At 32.9% G+C, this 17,744-nt stretch overlaps 2 protein-coding genes across 2 annotated transcripts in view; one reads left to right on the top strand and one right to left on the bottom strand.

Moving 5' to 3' along the window:
• LOC105205351 overlaps positions 1 to 3,377 on the top strand; it is a 56,707-nt gene extending 53,330 nt beyond the window's left edge. The window contains exons 5-8 of the mRNA XM_011174704.3: positions 471 to 593; positions 677 to 891; positions 999 to 1,412; positions 1,482 to 3,377. Of these exons, the coding sequence (XP_011173006.1) occupies positions 471 to 593; positions 677 to 891; positions 999 to 1,412; positions 1,482 to 2,063 (1,334 nt within the window). The 3' untranslated portion in view covers positions 2,064 to 3,377. The remainder of the gene's footprint in view (positions 1 to 470; positions 594 to 676; positions 892 to 998; positions 1,413 to 1,481) is intronic.
• A 1,960-nt stretch (positions 3,378 to 5,337) lies between these two features.
• LOC105205354 overlaps positions 5,338 to 17,744 on the bottom strand; it is a 30,506-nt gene continuing 18,099 nt past the window's right edge. The window contains exon 4 of the mRNA XM_039458861.1: positions 5,338 to 8,151. Coding sequence (XP_039314795.1) covers positions 6,451 to 8,151 — 1,701 coding nt within the window. The 3' untranslated portion in view covers positions 5,338 to 6,450. The remainder of the gene's footprint in view (positions 8,152 to 17,744) is intronic.

Here is a 17,744-nt window from a genome sequence, read left to right as displayed (position 1 = left end):
TAAGACTTTTAAGTTTTTCTGAAATCTTGCGGTTTAAATATCTAAGTAAGTGCTCAACGTTCCGCAATGATCATTTTCTATTAAAGCGACACATCTGAATACTTGGCTTTTGAATGTTACGAGGGATAGATAGCGGTACATTTAATGTGCGCAAACATATCACGAGATACACGTTGCAACTCGTGCACCCGTTTGCGGTTGGCCGCACGTGAAACCACAGTGACATCAGTTAATTTCAGTTTATATACGTATATAACTTAAATAAAAAAAAAAAACATACGAGCGTGGCACGCGCGGAAATACATGTACGGAGTCCTACCCAAATGCAAAATAATAAGATAATCTCTAAATTAACTGATATCGCGCTGTCTTCTAATAAAAATATAAACTTATTTTTAAAAACGTAATGATATGTTATTTTTAAATTTCTCTTTTTGATGCGAGTCACTCATATCCGTGATTGTTCGCAGGCGACAACGTAGACTGCTGGATGGAAATTCAGCATGGCAAAGGTCCATGGGCGCCACCCGTGTCCGGTATCGTGCCGCTCGGTTCCACTCTTACTCTGGTTGTTGCCATAAACGATTATCGAGGTAACAAGCTCTCCACATACATGGAACTCTCCGAGCGATCGGACGGACGCTAACGTAATTTTCTGTTATTTAATCGAGCATAGGTGAGTTTGACATGCGGGTCAAGTCGTGCGTGGCTTCGGACGGAGGCGGTCACACGATACAGCTCAGTGACGAGTTCGGCTGCGTGCTAAGACCGAAGATGATCAGTCGGTTCTTGAAGGCACGCGGTTCGGACGACCGTGCAACCGTCATCACATATGCTTTCTTCCACGCGTTTAAATTCCCGGACGCATTAAGCGTTCATATCAAATGCAAGGTAATGCATGATTTTCAGATCAAGCTTGGTTATTGATTTCCGATCTCTGTTTGTCGTTGACTTCTTTCGATTTCTATTGACAAATTTGAAAATATTTGTGTGAAAAGGTGGAGATATGTCGGCACGGTTGCCTGGATCATTGTCAATTGAGCGGATCTGCAACTCACTACATTCAAGAAAGAAAGGATCAAATACGACCGCAATATATAGAGAGTACAGCAGCCTCTATTCTCTCGAATCCCAGTAATCCCAGTGACAATGCTAATAGCAGCATAGATAGAGACAAAGACAACGAAGATGCGGTTGGCAATGTAGAACAAGGAGATGATTCTCTTTATGATGATGTCATCCAGAATGGCGATGAAATGGCTTCGATCGGCGGACATTTCCTCGATGTTGAAAAGTCAATTCCAAAAGCGCAGGCACAGACAAGTAATCGATTATCAATTTCGACTCTGACCGAAACACAGCACGATAGTGAAGCTCAGCCCGATGGTGCCGATTTATCGAAACCATTTATGGTAAACGTAAAACCATTGTACCTCTTAAACGATCGTAACGTAGCGAACAACATTTTCCTTTCATTTCAGGAACCATCGCGGGTCAACAGGTATAAGAGCGAGCAGGATCAATTTCCGCATGGACCACGGAATCTAGAGGAAGACAACGGCGCGGTGCCAGTGACGCCGCTTTCCGCCAGCATTACCCGCCGAAAACGCTCCGTGACGGTGACGGACAGGAAAGCGCGTAGTGCCGACGTCGGCGTCAGCGGTATTTACGAAGTCATCTCCGAGGCGGATCTGGCGTTTAGTCCGGACACGCATGCCGAGGCGGTGACAGTTTTTCAGGGCAGAATACGCGAGGAGGTCGTTTATGGAATCTGTCTGCCAATGCCAGGTTTCAGCGCGCTTTTCATCATAGTCGCACTTTCGGCAGTAATTTCCGCCCTCGTTGCTGGCGCGATGTTGCATCGACTGCAGGCGCAGCGGGACGTCGCCGCTAGTAGCAGAGAGAACGATCAAACCGGACTACACGCTAACAACAACGGCTGGCTGCCTTATGGTCTACTCCGTGTGCGCACGGCACGACCTCATCATTCCGACGAGTTGCAACAGAAGCAAACGAACGTAGCTTCGCAGATTGCTGCGGATCCATCGGTTGAGCGAGGCTGACGACGTTTTAATCCCACGTCGGCCTTAAGACGCGTCAGGGCCAGGTCTAAGGAGATTAAGGAAAGACAATGTGCAATAATACGCTGTACAAAGTATCATAAGTGCGAAAGGGAAGAGTTGCGCGCGGTTATCGATATTATATCGAAAGAACAAGCATTTTGTAAAGAAACACGCGGAGATGAGTTAAAGAAAATAGAACACTATTATTTGGCATCATTGTTTCATTGTGAGTATCCTCCTGCGAATCGCGCGACGACACCGAATTCTCGCGAATTGCAGTCTTCGAGGACTCTATCTCTAGTAGATATTTGCGTTACTCTAATTTTAACGAAGCTATTCCATAACTTGCGTAACGTGAATATTATCTCAATCTCGTAACGCGATGTTTCTTATCAACCGTTATATCGTGTGTCGTAGTTTTCAATACTCAATTAAACACTAATAAATAGCGCATTGTTATGAATATTTCTCCTGAATATTATACACTGATGATATTACTCTCTCTCTCTCTCTCTCTCTCTCTCTCTAAAAATATTTTTATAGAAAGAATAAATCTATTAAAGAAAACTAATAATAAATTTAAAATCTCTTTGAGGTTTATTATTGCAAAAGCAACAAAACAACAAAAGTAAGGGTTCATAAGCTAAATAACAAAGGAATGTATTATGATAAACGAATGGTCTCCATAGAGTTGAAATAATTTTTGTTTGATGTCCAAATCTGCAGAACAAAATCATAGTTGGATAACGAGAATATATCTAGTCTTTAATATAAATGATACAATTAAATAATTAAAAGAATATTAAAGTCAAAATTAAAAAAGAACTATTAATTTTGTTAATTCGATTAAATACTTTCTATTATGTTTATCACGATATTGTGATGTGGTGACAAAATTTATGAAGAAGGAGGACAAGTAAGTTCAAAACGTTCATAATTAAAGACTGTTTAACATCTATAAAGACTATTTGTTTTTCATAATACATCCCTTTGTTATTTAATTTGTAAATCTATTAAAATAATACTTAACTGTTACAGTGTAATATAAAAAACAGCACTTTGTACAAGCATGAGTACTTTCGTGTCTGTGGTTCACAAAAATCTCAAGAATTCATGAACGCACTTTCGAGAATAAATGTCTATATTTTATTTTGGAAAAAATAAAATATAATTTTTCTTTAAAATTTTGAAGCTTGAATAGAAATCCATCAGACACGAAATACTCTGGCTGTATTGTAAGAGTAAAAAAATATTTTTTTGAAAATAATGATTATTATTAAAAAGATTATACTAACAAATTTTTTCTACGGAATATAGAATATAGGTTATAAATTAATAAGTTGCACAATAAATATAATTTAAAAGAGCTTTTATTAAAAACGTTAAAAGTATGAACAATTATAAAAACAATTTATCGTTGTTAGGCAAATTGCGTTTTTGCAAAAATTTCGATGCCTTAATTAATAATAAAAATCGTAAGAAAAGTAACTTGAAAAAATAATATTGGAAATATTCATAATTATTGTATTAGTAGTATACTTACAAGATTAATGTATTTTGTCGTAATGATAAAAAATTGAACACAAAATTAAATTACTTTGGTGTATCAAATTATCTTTTAGAGATTTTGATGCACTTGAAATTCTATTGACAAATACACCAAGAATTATAAAGCATCCCTGATCCGAATAAGTTTCATTTAGATAATTAACAGCTATCATTATACTGTTTATGAGTCTTTAGGATACTGAGTCGTGTCTGATTCCACGACATTGTCGTCATGTAGAGATCGTTAATGATTTGCTCTAAGGAGGCTAAAAGTAATATTTATCGGTTGTAACAAATAAAATATATTAACAATTTTTTGGTGCAAGTTGACACAAAAAAAATGAATATTTAACTCCAGTGATATTTATTCCTTTATTTTATAAAGCTTCCACAACCTGTGGATTTGTGCTCAAAACTTTTGGAGGAGGATTTAATTTTTCCATTCTATTCCATGTATTGAAAGATTGTTGCAAATCATAGTATCTACTGCCACGAATATGATTTTTGTAGTAATCAAATCTTTTATACCTGATATACGTATAGTAAGTAAATGCACTAGAAATGTCCATATCAAAATAAATCAAGCAAAGATCTTTTCCAAAGATATTTACGATATGGACGTGTTACGAACCACATTTATAATATAAATTTTGTTTCTCTTCTTTCGTGTAGAAACACGGGCCTCTTTGAATGTATTTTAATAACAAGCAAGCAATATAGTTTTATTTCTTTACTCGTCCCAAGGACTTACGAGTTGCCAAGTACATAATATTTAAAACTAGATCTTAAAATTAGAATCTTATGTTATTCGTACATGTATACACGTGTAAAAATTGTTATACGCTTAGATTGAATAATTTTTAATTTAAGCGTGGTATGTGTACGATCAGCACTGAGAACTAGATAAAGGTGGCATCGTCTGACAACGAATGAAGAACATTCGAGCAAAAGTAAGGCGATATAATACGACTATTTAGTTAAAAGATTACGTTTTTATGTAATATATAAATACAAATAATTAATAATGGCAATAAATATATTTACAGAATCTTCAATTCTTACGATTTATTCCAAATTATAATTTATTCTGTGTAAAAAAAATACATTATCTGCCTAGTTAATAAAATAAACGGAGATTTATATAAGATTGATTAAATAGCTTACGAAAATACACAACTTTTAGGACATCTTCCATATTACTGTACCTTATACATTAAATTGATCACGCTACAAATATAAACTAATGACTGCACACACAATTTTGTATTTAACTTATTGAATTGCTTAATTTTCTTAACTTTCCACATTTTTAACAAATTTTCTTAACAATACTGTATTGATCGTAATAACAAAAGTGCGCCAAATGATAAAAACTTGTCATTTTATCATGCATACCTTTTTGAACGCTGCTTAACATTCATACAGCACACATGAACAAAGCAATCATCTCATAATAAGATTGCGTAATATATTATTTATTGTTTTACAATATTTTGGCACTTCAGGTTTCTTCAACTTAAAAAAAGAACTAACAAAGTAAACTTTAAATAATTAAGTATTTCTACACAGAGAAAACAATTTTATTGTAGTATCTAAAAATTTAACCAGATACGGATCAGAAAATAATTTTTTGTTGCATTATCGAAATTATTATACATAAAATATTCATGCATGATGATTCTATTGCAAAAAATTTCAACATTCTAGCAACCACTTTAAACGTCCAATATAAATTTTGTAATAGTTGAACATAATTATTTTCTGATCTGTATTTCAGCAAAATTGTTCTTTCCATGTACATAATTGAGAGCTTATCATTTTGGTGTAACGATGTTTGTTAATCTTTATTATTAATTACTTTTCGAGTGAAATGAAATTATACATACTTTGACATTTTGTAATTTTATTTTATTTGTATATCTCATATAAAATTTTATATAAAATTTTATCTATCTTTAGAAAATTTAGGTAGATAAATAATAAATATAAATATTATTAGCAGTAACATAATTATCATTGCTTAATATTTCTATATTGTAGAATATTTTGAAATTTCAACTTTATTATTATCTAGTCGCGCGTTGAGCAACCATTGTTATACAAAAATCCCAAATACCAAGATAAAAAACTAAATACGAAGATAAATAAATAGACGCAGAAACAGGTTTGATTATCTTTGACTAAATTTTCGGCGTATAGCCTGTTTTTGCCTAAAAAAGGCCTGAGCTTCATTAAGTTTCATTATGACGAAGCACAACTCTATGGAGATCGTAATACGTAATGAACAATAATATGAGTTGCGACATTATCGTATAATACTATCTCTGTCGTTACCACGTTAGAAAAACGTTTATATAAAGTCATGCTTGCGACACTCGATAGCCTCTACGAAACCTGAAGATTCGGAATTTCAAGAACCAGTTTTTACATAAAGTTTCCCTAGTCTTCTAAAAATCTATTTCGCCGTATACTCAATCTGCTTAAAATTCTGGATACACATAAGTACTTGTACTCATAAAAAAAGTATTGTCAATTAATAATCCAAAGTATTTGTAATAGTACAGACGACTTCCACCTGTTTAGCACTAATTTATAGGTTTGGCGAACTATTTTGCAGTCAGAACTAATTCTGTTTTCTTTATATGACTACATTTGTCCTACGAAAATACTGACCTCCAACAATATTACAACCATATCGCGGGAAACCATGTAAACTGGTTTCGAAAAAAGGGACTATGAAATTCAATGGTGAAATTCAAGGACTATGAAATTCCTCTTCCAGCTCAAATAATCGGGAATTACCCATATTGAAACTCGGAATGATACACAACAGGCATTTCTATGAAAAGAAGCACATTTTTAAAGGTTTTTTTGTCCCGCCATTCTGTTCAACGTTACAAAACGTCGTAGACTTTTGGGCCCTTGCCGAGAAAGGCCTAAGACGCATAAAAAGGTAAATGGATAATATACATGAGAAAAGTAGAACGGCGAGTAGTACAATAAGAGTAATCGCGAATCCAGGAGTAGTCATGCAGATCATGGTCGAATTGGACGTGTTCTCGTGATTTTGCGGAAATACCATCGTTGGTCCATTCAACTCGCCGTTGTTGCTCTCGTCAATGGAGAAGGTCAGATCACCGGTCGAGACAACTCGGATAATTCGTTTCACACCTACAGCTTTTTGTGGGTTGTACACGATCTCTCGAGATTTCCTTCTCCTTTCGTCTCGGGGACGTCCAGCTGCTGCTTGTAAATAGGCCTCCAATGGCAGTGGGATTGGAGGTGGAAGACCGTATCCAACATCAGGATGTCCATTTGTTGGGGAGTGATGGTGGTGATTTTCTAGAAGACCCTGACTTTCCAAAAGTGGCGACGATTCCGAACACTGTTCTGGACATTGGTATCGACAAATCTGTATGGTACACTGAAAATGAACCTCCATAGAGTCTGGAAACTTGAAAGCTTGGAAATGGGCGTATGACAATACTGACGCCGAAGCACCAAAATTTTTTATTTTCGTGAATCTGGACATTAATTTCGGCCGTGTAATGCAGCCTCGCTGATCCACTAGTTGTATCGGTGCGCGTTTGCCATCGTGGGCCATACAATTTCTCACGAGCATGTCAAACTTGGAGTCGTCATCCTTGATCGCGAGTACCATCGTCATAGTCTGACCAATCTTGACCAATCCCGAAACCTCAGAAGCCCACGGTCCCTTACCAACCTGTATCTGCATCCAGCATCCGACGTTATCACCGGCAAAATCCGCACGGACCACATCCAGCATGTCCACGGGAAATGGACGGAAAGTAACCGATTTCTCATATAGATCGTGCCAAGTGCAGCGAAGTTTACGCGCTTGATCCCAGACCTCTTGTACCTGAGAATCATACTGCACTACTATGATATTTTCGAAGAAAGTCCCGGATCCGGACTCTGCGCCGTAACCGTACAATCCATTTTCCGTATTTCCTGCCGTACCGCAAGCATGTATACTGATTTCGAAGTTAACAGACGTGCGACCAAGTCCCGCAGGTAGATGTATGCAATTATTATTGCTGTAGTGACCTTTACTAAAGACTATACCGTAGAAGGGCTTATCAAATCCTAAATAAACCTTCATTAAACTTTTTTCGCATTTCACGTCCAATGATACTATCTTTGGCATATCAGGCGTTGGCGCTGGCCAAGGTTCGACGCCAACCGCTGTGCTAACACCACCACCAGTAGTATAAATCTTATCCAGAGCTTCTGATTGCGCTTTAGAAGGCGGTAACGGCGGTGGTGGGCCATGATAGGCGACGTTATGATGCGGGCGCGGCAAACTTAACGCACCTCGACCTGGTGGTAGCAGAGGATGACCTCGAAGGCCACCCGATTTGTAATGGTTTCCTCCCGAATCCTTATCCACTATGGAATCCAATGCTAATTGATCAGAATTAATTATTTCATTATCCTGACGATTTAGAGCTGAATTTTCGTTTCGATTATCTTCTCCCGAAATCGCTTCCACAACTTCAACTTCTTCGGCTCGAGCCAGCTGTAAAAATACCAATAATTGAACGTAGTAATAAATATATGTAATTCTTTCTAGCTTTTAAAAAAATATTCTTTAAAGAGTAAAATTAAAATCTTATTTTTTATTAAAATTAAAATCTAATTCTTTATTAAAAGAACAAAAGTTGATTTAATCTATGATTAATTTAAATCTATGTTATAAACGGTGTTATCGCAATACAGGAATTCGTCAAATTCTTATGAATCTAGTCACGTACTTTTGATTGGCCACGATTGACTACGAATCATTGTTTCTTTCCAAATCATTAATTATTTATATCACCCTCGATTCAACGTATCTAACGAGGCTATATTACCATACCAAGACCTCATTTGCAAATTTTCTTTTTAGCATTGAACGCTCTGAAGTATATAAATGAATATCGTTTATCAGAAAATAATTTTTACCTAAATTATTTATCTAAAAAAAACGGTTATATAACTGTATCCATTTTTCTCGCGTTCAATGAAAAATCAAAGTATGTCAAACTCGACAAAATCGCGTTGTGCCGAGAAATGCGATACGGACTCGATCGTTCGATTATCCGATCGGACAAATGGAGCGATCGTCGAAAGAGTTATTTCCGGTGGCGCGACAGTGAGGGCAACACGGTACGAAGGATAGCGAGTCACCAGCGGCGACAAACCTGTTCGAAGTATTCAACGAATGTGGAGTTCGAGGATTCGATCGAGATGGTGGGGATAAGGGGGTTGCGAGGTAGGGAGCCCGCGATGGAATAGGAGCATCGCGAGTCAATGTGTATGGAACTATATACGTTACAGCGGTCGATTGCGTCACGCGTGACCTTAGGGCATAACGGACCATTCGTGTCTTTAGCCGCAGGTCAATCAGCCAGTTCAGCGCACAGGTTCGGCGACTCTCCTTCTCGCCCCTTTCTGCCGCCCATCTATTTACTCATCTTGTCATGGATTTTCAATGTGTACGTCTTATAATTCGACGAAGGCCTACTTAGTCACTTGCACGAGTTTCGCGCAAGAAAATACAACTTTTCGCGATTTATCATGAATGGCATCGTGTTATATTGTATTAAGCACGTTTTGCCTAATGACACTACTCGACATTTTGTTCTTGATCGCAATACAGACTATTAAAAAATTACTTTAAAAATCTATTAAAATTACTCGGAAAAAGAGGTCTATAATTGAATTAATAAGATATATTTGGTTAAGCAAATTTTAGTGAAAATAAATAAAAATTTTTAGTTGTTGTAAGCAATTTAATATTTTGGTATGTAACCAGAATATTTAAATATGACAATTATAACTATTTATGATAATAAAGGCATTCTAAAGCATAAACACATAAGACAAACTCAGCGTTAGTTGTGTGTGTTTGTGTGTGTGTCCTTGGCAGAACAATGTAAAAGATAAAATATCAGGAAAATTTTATCGTCTGATTATCTAGTCAGTTACCTTGTACTTCTATCAATTTCTGTCAACATTGCGCGCACAAAAAAAGGATAGAAAAAACCGCATTTTTCTGACGTTTTACTTCTGTTACTATTTTGCCAAGCCCAATTTTCGGACAAGTGAATGCGGAATCTATTTTATACATCTATGTGCCAAAATTAAGTAATTTTATCGACTAAACAACTTACACACAAAGATTTACAATACAATCCAATTTATAAAACACCAAAACGTTACTACAGCCCAAACAGCAAAGTTTTTAAATTTTTTTTAATACATTTGAAATCTTTTTTTAAAAACGTTAAAAATAATATATTAAATTCTTTTTATTTAGAAAAACGTTAATTTCATAAAAGGATAATTTTTTTTTCAAGTATTGAAGTAAACATTATCCAAAGTTAAAAATTATCCTTTTATTTAAAAAATAAAACGTTTTTTTAATGAAGTAAAGAGAACTTAACCTATTATTGTTAACATTTTTAAAAATAATTTTTAAATAAGTTAAAAATATTTTTAAAACTTTACTACTTGGGATACAATATTGCAAACATGTATGTACACAAATTTTCGAGCACACTAACCATTTATATAAGATATTTACACATAATTCTAAGAACTCAACATTGTATTTTCGTATAATACGCAATCAAAACTATTTATATTTTGTACAGTTCAGAATTTTTGTATGAAGCAAATATTATACGTTGACAGGCCTAGAGATTCTATTAAACTAATTGTAAAAGCTGGAAAAACAAAACTAAATTTTTCAATTTTTTTCTGTTTTCGGTATAAAATCTATCAATTTATATTATATTAATGCTTATATATTAATTGTAGCAAAGAGTTTTAAATCTGTGAAGGCAATTAGAAAAATAGTATGTTAAAAAAAAATTGTATGCTGTCAATAAAACACGACTTTAAGATCCTCTTAATACTTTCTAGTTAAACTATAAAACTTTTGATATATAGCAGTGCACGGCATTGCTATCAAGTTGACATGGCAGCGTTTTCTCGTAAGAAGAAAATTATACACAATCCAATAAGAAATATAACATTATGAGATCTTTGTACCGTTATTCCAATAAATCCAATAAATCTTCAGTTCCCAAAATTGAGTTCAAAGACAAAATCAAAAGAGAAATGTATCTTAACAGTACAATTTTTAATTCTATACAAAAGTTAATTCAAAAATCTGATAATATTGATAAGAATTTTTATTCGTTTCAAACAGATATATTGGTTGAATCTGCCAGATTTCTAATTAATAAAACTAAATTTTTTCTGTGTAATCAGAATGCATTTAATCAAACTTGTCTGATTACCTTAACCAGAATGCATATAACTGAATTTATTCGTTATTTTAATAAAAATTGTGAAGCATTCATATTTCATCAAACTGTGTTACTCATAGTTGTTACATCCAAAGTTGTTATATTCATAATTTAGATTAATTCAATCAATTCTTTTTGGTTTAAAAAAATAAAAATAACCAATGTTTAAACTTACGTAAACAAACATACGCTCTCAAAAATTTATCACATTTATTATTACAGAGATATAAGATATGTATAAAATGCAGAAAAAGAAAAGAATAAGCAAAATAATTCCTTGACAATTTCTCATGTAGTTACAGTTCCTGCACTATTTTTTTAACGGAAAGTTTTAACCAGATTTCAATGTAATGCGCGGGCTGAAATAACGCTAATCCGTTATCCCGCTTTCAGTTCATAGAAACATCGGCAACTGACAGGCAGAGTGATATCGAACTAACACTGATATGGAAACGTTAATTCATTCGTCCCACACTATCTATCGTCACGTTTTTTTTAATGAAATTAATGATAACTCAAAATAAGGATAATCTAACTTGACCCAAGTAACAATTCGACGTCCGAAATGTGTCATGAAAAATCCTGTCGTTAAAAAATTGAATGTCTAAAATATATTCTAAAAACGTTGTTTCAACATCTTATAAGGATATGTACGCAGACATATTTTAGGGATGCCTAAAGGATGTCATCAATATGTCCAATTTTTGACGTTGAAATTAATTTTTTTAAATTTTAATTTTATTATAATTTAATTTTATTATAACATTGGATAAATTTATTTTACATATTTGACCTACGGATGTCTCCATAATAGTTCAGAAATATCGTATTTTTACCGTTATTTATATGTATAATATACAGTATTGCTAATAGACGGTCACGATAAAATTGTATTTCTCCAAAAGTAAAATCTATACGCGATAGACAAAAAAAGCGCGATTATTATTATATATTATAAAAAGCGACATTATAAGACTTATTACTTCTCTTGTAGTGATATTATATTGACAATATTATAAATTTTAAAAAAGAGAGGATTTTTCTCAAAATCAAGTCCAAAATTAAAATTTGTTTTTAAGACTTCTGAATAGACGACTTTGAGAACTCCACGTTGACTGTGCCAACGTAATATCGTGGAAGAAATTAGAACTAATAGATGTAAAACGTGATATGTTAATGATCTAATTTTATCTTGCATGTTATTTCATTATTGTGAAAAAGTGTGACTTAATTGTCTTGTACTTATTAAATTCGTAAAAATAGGTTGCAAGTAAAGTTATCTGTGAATTTTATATATAAAGTTTTTTTTATTCCTTACAACAGCAGCACGTTTTCCTGCCTGGACCGACTTTACTTTACGTGCTTTTTACAATTATTTACTGACTGTCTACAAGGAAGAAACAGAGAGTTGAGGCTCATTTTTACAATTAAAACAATTTAATTATTTCGTTTTATCTAAATTCTCTTTATTTACAAATGACACACCAGAAACTTTTACGTGCTATTTCTCGCTTATAACGTCACGATTTCAATATGACCACGACTAACTCAGGAGTCTTAAGGTAAAAATGAACAACAGTACTTTTATAAAAAAATTTTTTTATTTAATTATATTTAAAAATTAATTTTAGCTTTAGTATTTCTGGAAGATGTACATGTCAAAATATATTAAATTATATTAGCTGCATTTTTTCTAATGCAATTAACAAACATGCCTATGCATCTTTCGGATATACGTGTCGTCTACGTTAAACGATTGCACGTAACATATACGGACAATATATTTATTGTATATAGAAAAGACGTCCTCGAGACGTTTTCGAATAATGTTTAGTATGTCAAATAAACGCACGTAATGAACGGGACGTCATTTGGACGCTCATATGACATCAAATTGTTGCTTGGGGATCACGGAGAAGTTGAGCGAATAATAAAGTGGACGCGGACACATGTATTGGAAATCATGTCAGGCCACAGGAATGCAGTATGAAAAGGGTACTCCGTGTGACGCGCGCTTACACGAAGAAACCGGTCGTTCTGCGCGCGCGGGATTTTTGCACACTACCTTGTAAGACAGCGGGCCAACGCGCAATAAAACGTTACTCGGGTCCTCGGTAGACAGTGGATGAGCCGGATCGAAGCACCGCGCCGCTCCGCGCCGCTCCGCGCACCATTTTGAGACGTCGCCGGGCCGGGCGAGTCGCCCTTAGCTCTGGGTCAGAGCAGTGGGTAACGGCATTACCCGGCCACGTGCGTATTTACCACGATATCTGGGTTATAATGTAATAATTACCTATACGCAGACGTACCGACCTATTCCCCATACGAGAAAGATATCGCGCCACGTCGCATCGTCTGTCGTGCGTTCCACGGTCATCTCGCGCCAGACGAGAACCAATAGTACCGGTAAATCTCATTCATCATCTTTCTTTTGTTTCCGGGAACATTCGATCGACATTTCGCTTTGGACGCCGCGCTGCCGTTACGACGATCGATCGAACAACATGCATTGACAATTCCATGTTAAGAGGGCACATGTATCTAAATATGTCAAAACGAAGTTCGGACTTTGCGAATTTTTTGTAGAAATACGAACAGAGGTAGAGAAGTTGTATTTATTGTAAAAATTACATTTTTCTCCTTTTGACATTTAAATTTTATTAAAAATGATGTAAAATGGCGTAGTGTTCAAGTTTTCCTAAATCATGTTTTTAAAATTATAATAATTATTATATCTTGAAAATTATTCGAACGCAATCTTACAGGCTTTTTCTAAACATTAAAAACTTCTGAACATAAGATTTTTTTATACAACTTAACTTCATGTCAAACTTTATGTTAAAGCAAACAAAAAAGCAAACAAAATTTTTAAATAAAAACTATCATATTGATTTTGAGAAGATGCCATTTTGTTCAAACGCAATATTTCGAAAAATGGTTATGTCAAACACTACACTAGCAGAAAAATGTTTAGCATTTGTGACTATAATTGCATGGTAAAATAATTACAATTTGGAGTTTCATTATTATAGTTATTACTGCTGTAATTAACACTAACAATTTTTTATGTATACAATTTTATGAAAAAATTTCACAACAACTTATAAAAGTTTCAAATATTAATATAGTAAAATATCAAGGACAATAAAAACAAAATATATTATAATTTTTATATAATAAATGCAATTGCAGTTATAGTAAATAAAATTATTTTTTAAATATTTTCTTACTCTTTACTAATAATAACTAATAACTTGATAATATATATTAAAACAACTATAAATATAAATATACCTAACATAAAAATAACAATAATACGTTATATCTGACTGACGAAATTAAAACATGAGACTAGAAGGCCATTATGTCAATCATATCGAATAATAATATTTAGTTGGAAATTGTAACAAACTGTAAAAATTAAAAATTTTTATTTGGCACCAAGAAGAGCTGTAATTGACATAGGATTTCTAGTCTCATATAAAAATAATATAAGCTCAGACACTGGCAATTTTTCTAAACTTAAATATTATTCTTAAAACTTTATCTTGTATTATTTATAACTGTACAAACACTGAAAAATACTACAAACTATAATTAAATTATAATTAATTGCAACCCTTCTTCCATCAATGTAAATTTCTGTTTCAACATTATAAAGTTTATACATTTTTTTTCTGAAAGTTCTGTAAAAGCAATTATGATCACCATAAATGCTATTTCTTAAAACACAATCAAGTAAAACTTAAAAACGATGTCATTTTATAATATTTTTAAATGAAATTTGAATATCAAAGGAAAATATGATAGGTATTGATGATATTTCACATTGCATGAATAAACTTGATTGCTCCACATAAAAAAAATTTACTTACTTCAAATAAATACATTTTCTTGAATTAAAATTAACAACTTAAAAGAAATAATTATTTTTACAAAAAGACATTTTATTTGAATAAAATGTGTATCTTGAAAGCAAATAATTTATCAATAAAGACAATGTTTTATTGAAACAAAACACAGTTATTTGTCAATAAAGAATTATTTTATTAGAATAATAAATCTAATTACTTCTACTTAACAGTTGTTACTAATTGAGAATATTTTTCATCAATTTATATATGAAGACATGAATATTGAAAAATTCAAGGTAGAAAAAACTAAGTCTCAAAGTTTGCACAAATTTAGTTATAAACGTGAGATCAAGTTAGAATAAAAATCAAGTCAAATAAATAATGTTACATAATAGTTTGTACTAAAAAATTAAATCAACAGTAAAAAATTAACGAAACTGAAATGCAATTGAAATATTAGATGGTCATTTAACACACAACCCAGCAATAAACATATTAAATTTCATTTAACTATGCAATTTGCTTCATCGCATCATAGCTTCGCGTGGCGCTAGATGGATAACATTAAACCACAAAACGAAACTCACAAGATTTAGCCTAGAGCTGGATATAAGAAAGTCGTAAAAAAGCTCTTACCCAACTCTATTATGCAAAGTAAACAATTTGTATCATAATTAATGCTGTGAGATGACATGTATGCCGTAATCTACAAAAAATTATGTAGATAATCATCTTGATAAAAAAATGACTTTATCTTATTTTTATCTAAATTATTATGATATATAATATATTATCTTCATCTTTATCTTTAATAAAGAAAGTTATCTTTTATTTGTTATTTTTTTCAAATTATTTAAAGTCGGTGTTCATAATCAATTTTTATTTCAAGACCATCTTAGTCTGTCTTTAAATTTACGTGCTAATACTGCTCTTTGATTAGTTGATGAAAGCATAAAATAATATGAACAATAACAAGAATGAAGTATTGCCCTTAGCCTCAACTTTCGAATTACCTTTTATTTTATCAAAAGAATTTTTCAAAGTAATTAACAGGTTTATTTTTCGAAATTTACTGCAAGTACTGAAAATTGACAGTATTGGCGCGCCGCGCCGCACCGTGCCGTGCGCCGCTGAGATATCGTAGTTGGACCACGGCCCGTCCCTTCGGTTTCGTGTCTAACACCTCAGTAAAGAGGCATTATTGGAGTGCTGTGTTGGTGGCTATACTCAGAATAGCAATAAAAGTTTTAACAATATAATTTGGAAAATAGCCTCAAAAACAGTGCACAGTAGTGCTATTACAGTAGAAATTGCTACAAACATAGCTGCTTGCATATTCAACGATAGTGTAACTTCAATATTACGAAAAATGAGCATTATGGGCATTTCTCTCGAACTGAATGCACACTAATATGCTACGCGCGAAGATGATCGCCGCATAGCGCAAGCCGAAGTACGCGCATAGGAACAGACAAAAGAAGCGCGAATACGTCGCCGACAACAAAATTTAGACGATATGTGCATAGCATCTACTGCAGAGGACTTGTATGGAGCTGGAATTAACGACTCTGTGTAACCCAGATAGCACAGAACATCCTATGGACATCCGTTTTAGGTCCACATGTTCATGAACATGCAATCGACATCCATCGTATGTCCGATTTTGGGCATCTATTACTAGCCAATTTTTGAACATCCATAAGACATTCGTATTTGGATGTCAATCGAGAAGCGCGCTCTTACCGCGCAGGTATAATGCTTCATGCATCTTTTGTCGCAAATACAAAGTATGTATGTATTTACATTCGGACATTTTAAAAATGTTCATCTTATTTAAAAAATTTTCTGATTTTCTGCTCGCAACGTGTTTCTTTTGCTGCAGACTACATTTTTTTACGAAAAAAATATGTATTGATAAATATTTATTTCAATAGTGTAAAAAGGCGTTTTTTTAACATTAAATAAAATTACAATGTTTTTCAAAGTAATAAAAATCGAGAATCTTTCTCAAGAATTTTTTCCGGAAATTTCACCCATCCAAATCATAATCATAACAAAATATAATTTTATATGTGCTTGTATAAATAATATGCTTTAATTATATAATATGTTTTATCTTTTCAATAACACCCCAAGTAGCACATATACGTTTTAAAAACGTTTTACAAACGTTTTCCCGAAACATTTTATTACCGATTTTTAGAAACGTTTCTCATGCATTAAAATGTCCATTCAGTTAAACGTTAACTAAAACGTTTCTTTTCCAATAAAATAACGTTTAAGAAACCATTATAGAAACTTTCTTTTACGGATAAAGAAATTTTAAAATTTCTACTTTTTTTTAGAATTTCTAATTAATTATCAAAAACAGTTTTCTTAATGTTAAATAAAATAGAAAATAAAATGTTATTTAAAGTAAAAAAAATTCGGGAATCTCTCAAGAATTTTTTTTGGAATTTTCAAGCGGTCACTCCCGTCGTAACCTCGCCGAACATTGCTTGACCTGTACGACTGTTGCGAATTGATGCCTAGCTGATGATTGATCTGTGAACACTTTGTGTTAACACATGTATATCGAGTCAATATATGTTATTGAAAAGATGAAACATATAATTAAAGCATATTATTTATATAAACATATATAAAATTATACTCTTTTACGATTACAACTTGAATGAGTGACCGCTTAAAAATTTCCGAAAAAAATTCTTGAGAAAGATTTTTGATTTGTTTTACTTTAAAAAACATTTATATTTTATTTAATGTTAAGAAAACTATTTTTTACAGTATTAAACAAATATTTATAAATGAATTTTTTATAATATCATATACTCGTTCATACATGGTCATATAGAGACAAATTTCGTACATGATCATATATGATAATTTATGGACAAATACCATTTTATATCAGATTATGCTTGACAATATACATGATAAAAATTATATAATTTTTTTAC

This window comes from Solenopsis invicta, chromosome 16 (genome assembly GCF_016802725.1).
Source record: "Solenopsis invicta isolate M01_SB chromosome 16, UNIL_Sinv_3.0, whole genome shotgun sequence".
Classification (NCBI taxonomy): domain Eukaryota; kingdom Metazoa; phylum Arthropoda; class Insecta; order Hymenoptera; family Formicidae; genus Solenopsis; species Solenopsis invicta.
Note: the sequence above shows the minus strand (reverse complement) of the source record. Positions and strands in the feature narration are given on the sequence as shown.